This window comes from Palaemon carinicauda, chromosome 39 (genome assembly GCF_036898095.1).
Source record: "Palaemon carinicauda isolate YSFRI2023 chromosome 39, ASM3689809v2, whole genome shotgun sequence".
Taxonomy (NCBI): domain Eukaryota; kingdom Metazoa; phylum Arthropoda; class Malacostraca; order Decapoda; family Palaemonidae; genus Palaemon; species Palaemon carinicauda.
The window spans coordinates 5,142,248-5,146,454 of record NC_090763.1 but is presented as its reverse complement, the minus strand read 5'-3'; the positions used below and the strand labels follow the sequence as shown (position 1 = coordinate 5,146,454).

Here is a 4,207-nt window from a genome sequence, read left to right as displayed (position 1 = left end):
TTTCAGTGAATGAAGGAGCAACGATTGAATTAATCAATCAATCAATCAATCAACGAATGATTCATTTTCCACAGGAAATTTATTATATTGTACAATAGGACAGGGAGAAACCCACAACATGAAGTGGCCGCCATCATCGAACACTTTCATTTTCCCTTGCCTTATATGGCTGTCTATCTAGTCAATCGTATTTTTCGGTTTTCTGTCAATTTCAATATGCAATTTTTTGTATTCTTAAAGTATCTTATAACTGTAAAGAAAATGACTATGAAACTGAGATATTTAAAAAAAATATAATGAGAAATAGTTCATCCGTCATATTCTTTGTTTACATTTGTTCAGTCCTTTTCGTGCAATTAGCAAAGGGGAGCCATGTGAACCACATACCAAAATCCAGACAGAACTAGGCTCCTTCCAACAGGCACTTTATTCCTCTTGGGGCAAGAGCCTGTGCTATCCTAAAGACAGCTTAAACTAACCAGCCAACCATTTGCCTGTTCATTTTAATGACAACTCTACAGATGGAAGGTCTGTGCATAAGGAGAAAACCCATAGAAAATATGTGCATAAATAAAAAGCTATTCATAGGATGTGATTGTTTTGATTTCAGTCACTCTTAACACCTTCAAAGTCAAGAACAATACCTTTAAAAAATACATCTGCTAAGAATCTAGTATATTTCGAAAAAGGACTAACTAACATGATTTAGTATTTTTTTGGTATGTTTATCTAGATAATACGCTTAATCTAGCAGGTACCTGAGACGAGTGTATACCGAATATACTTTTTTTTTTTTTAAGTCAGGTTATTTCACGCAAGGTTTGTAAGAACTGCTTTGATTAATTTCTAACGCAATGTGATTCTGCGTAATCAATTCTCCTAAGTAATTAACATATTCATTCCATTTGTTGAAAAACCACTAGTTCCTATTTCACAAACTCCTACATACTTTGACTGATTTTTAATGCTAGTTATTCTTTCGTTTTTGACCTCAGATTTTCCTGTCCCTGCTGGTGGCGGCAGAATGCAGCCAGCATCAGCGTTATGAATTACCTCCTCCGGGGAGTTATGGTGGATCAACTATATTTTTGGACACCTTTCCTGGGGAGGCACATACTCCCTCTATCGTTGAATATAGTAATGATAATACTGACATTCAAAATAACCCAGTTTACAGAGAATCCTTCACATGTAGCCATGGACAGGTCCTCCACGTTGACGGAAGATGCGTCACACCTCAAGTCATGCGCCACGTCTACGTTTACAATGTACCTGAGCAGCATCGCCGCACTGGACCTCCACCTCCTGTCCCCCCGCCAAAGGTTGAGCACAATATCGTGTTTGTGCGTCTTCCAGAAAGGACTGGTGATCAAGATCCTATTGTAGTGCCCCCACCTCAACAGAAGAACATTGTGTATGTCCTGAACAAGGGAACTACCGAAGGTGGCCAGAAGGTTATCACTGTCCCCCCACCTCCCAAGAGCAAGCCTGAAGTCTATTTCGTGAATTATGGGGATGGCCAAAACCCAACTCTCCCCGGGGGCGTTGATCTCCAGACTGCTCTCAAAAACGCTAAACATCAAGGGGTCAGCCCAGTCATTGGAGGGGGATCAAAAGGTGGAATTACTTATGGAGGTATTTCTTCTGGTAGTGGTCATGACGTTTCAGTAGGTTCCTCAATAAGTGGAGGCACCGGATATGGAGGTATCATAGATGGAGGCATCATAGATGGAGGCATCATAGATGGAGGAATTGTAGATGGAGGAAATGTATATGGAGACAGCACTAACGGGGAAATATCATATCCTCCTCCTCGACCCTACGTTTCTCCTTAAACAAGAAGGATTGGTCAGAAAAGAGATATTTCATTCATTAATCAATGTCAAGAATTATATAGAGATTCTTACTTATGGTTATAAGTGTTATCCTTAACAAGGTTTAGTCATTAATATATACAGAGCATATATGATATTATTATTGTTATTTGAAAAATAAATCATTTAAATGCTAACGGTATGTTTCTGTGTCCTTCAGTAATATTTCAGCCTCCCCATGTATATTTCTGAGAGTCTACTGTTGTTGTCTTATGATATCCAGTCGACGGTACTTGTTAAATTACTAAAACCTGTAGATGCAAGGATTAGAAAAAGCTCTGATGATTTATAAATGATTAATTAAGAAACACTTCAGGGAAGATACTACGACTAGAATTAACTCTTTTTATTTGGTCTAGTTTTTTTATAATTTTCAAACTCACCAATCATTCCATCATAACTATATAGGTAGATTTGATTGAATAATGGAGAGGAAATCTAGTAATCTGGTTGGTATATCCTTTCTGTTAATAGTATTAATTTATTGAGGTTGATGTGTTGCTGACTCCCGTTGTTTAAATTTTATCCATATCTTCGTAGTCAAAATTAGCAGTAAAATTCTTGATTAATTTTTGTCATTGCATCCTCTCCCCTGGGTGGTTTGCTAGATACATTTGTAATGCTAGATACAGTTGTATCACCTGAGATAGTGATCTTCTTGCTGTTTGACCACTTGCAATACATTCCATAGACTACCCGACAAAACCACCTAGGGCTTTTCCACAAGTGAAATAACTAAACCTTTCCTGATATGTACTTATCAATTGCCCTTCAAAATACATTTTTACTGGGTCCTCTGAAGGATTGATTACTAAATTCTTTTTTTTATCTATCTGCTTATGATGCCATATTTAGAGCAGTCTATAGACCAGTAGCTCCTGGAAAGCCAGCAATGTTTCTTGGTTTGTAATTCATGAATCTTCTTCCTGGTTTTCATTGGGTTGCTCAGCTAAAAATTAAACTTCTCGTCCTCATTTTGATTGTTTTTTTTTTTTTTTTTTTTTTTTTTTTTTTTTTTTTTTTTTGGGGGGGGGGGGGGGGGGGCCTAAGCAATATTTCTTAGCTCTGGTTTTGGAACAATGATAATATGTTCTGCTAGACCACTGACTCTTGGTCGGTACTGGATAGTTGCATCTGACTTCTTGGGTTATGGATCAACCACCAACATAGAGCAGAGTAATTGCATACTCTGTCCCTCTATCCTGTCCAATCTTTGCCAATGCTTTGAAGCACAATATTGAGATCGAGTATTCCTCAGATGTTTACATGCATTACTCGATAATGTAGGAGGTATCCTCTTATAGTGTGAGGTCTTTTGTAAACAGACAATTTAGGTTGCTAATTACGAATATATATGAAAATTATCAATACATTACAATATGGTAGCTATGCAGTAATCTTATGTCTTACCTTCATAACCTTATAAGATTGGTTGGGTACCTTGATCACCGTGCTAGGCGGTATAACTTAGCAATCCATGTTTGCCAACGGTTATTATATAATCGAATGAGCAACTTGGTGAAGTAACAAAAACTTTGGGAGTGGAGGAAATGCCCCCCTAAATCCCCATAGTCACTGGCAACAGGGTGACGGATTGGGTTTAAGGCAATAGACAAGATGTCTTTTCGGCTTTTACTCCTGATGTGTGGCCGATGATCTTACTGGAATTAGTATGGACCGGCAGGGATCACTTGCCTTAGTTAGATAGGCACTGTGCATCACAAGAAACTGCCTATCCTCTATGTGTCTAGCCAATGAATCCTCTATGGATTTAGTCAGTCATGGAAACAGAAGATGAGAGAATGGGTCCCATTCCCGGGCGTAGCGGGGGGCTCCTGAGAATCTCCCGGTTTATAGATACGAAAGAAAAATTAAGAATTGGTGATTGGAGTGTTAGAACCATGAATCAAATTAGTAATTTACAGCAAGTGTAGAATGAATTTGTATATCTACTCTAAAAGAACATATGGCGTTGGATGAGAATAGGTAGGAATGATAATGACACCAAGAGCAGAAAAGGCATTAATGGAATGGAGAGCTGTAACTAGTAGATTGCTATTTGTAAAGTTTAAATCAAAGCAGTGTAATATGAGAATTATAGTTTGCTATGCACCAACAAATGATTCCCCTGAAAAACGGAAAGATGAATACTATGAAGAATTGCAGAGTATAATAGATGATATCCTATAGAGAGATATGAAAATTGTGATTGGAGACTTCAATGCTAAAGTTGGAAGGAATAATCAACGTAGAGAGAATGTAATGGGTGTTGAAGGTCTTGGTGAAGTTGCAAATGAAAATGGGGCACATTTTATAAGTTTTTGGTCAACAAA

General features: G+C 37.7%; 1 protein-coding gene across 2 annotated transcripts in view; it reads left to right on the top strand.

Moving 5' to 3' along the window:
- The window catches only part of LOC137631466 (uncharacterized), a 9,181-nt gene extending 7,203 nt beyond the window's left edge, over positions 1 to 1,978 (top strand). The window contains exon 2 of one of the 2 annotated variants that reach the window (XM_068363228.1): positions 996 to 1,978. In XM_068363228.1, the coding sequence (XP_068219329.1) occupies positions 996 to 1,835 (840 nt within the window). In that variant the 3' untranslated portion in view covers positions 1,836 to 1,978. The remainder of the gene's footprint in view (positions 1 to 995) is intronic. The other variant, XM_068363227.1, reaches the window with a different exon arrangement.
- The last annotated feature ends 2,229 nt before the right edge of the window (positions 1,979 to 4,207 follow it).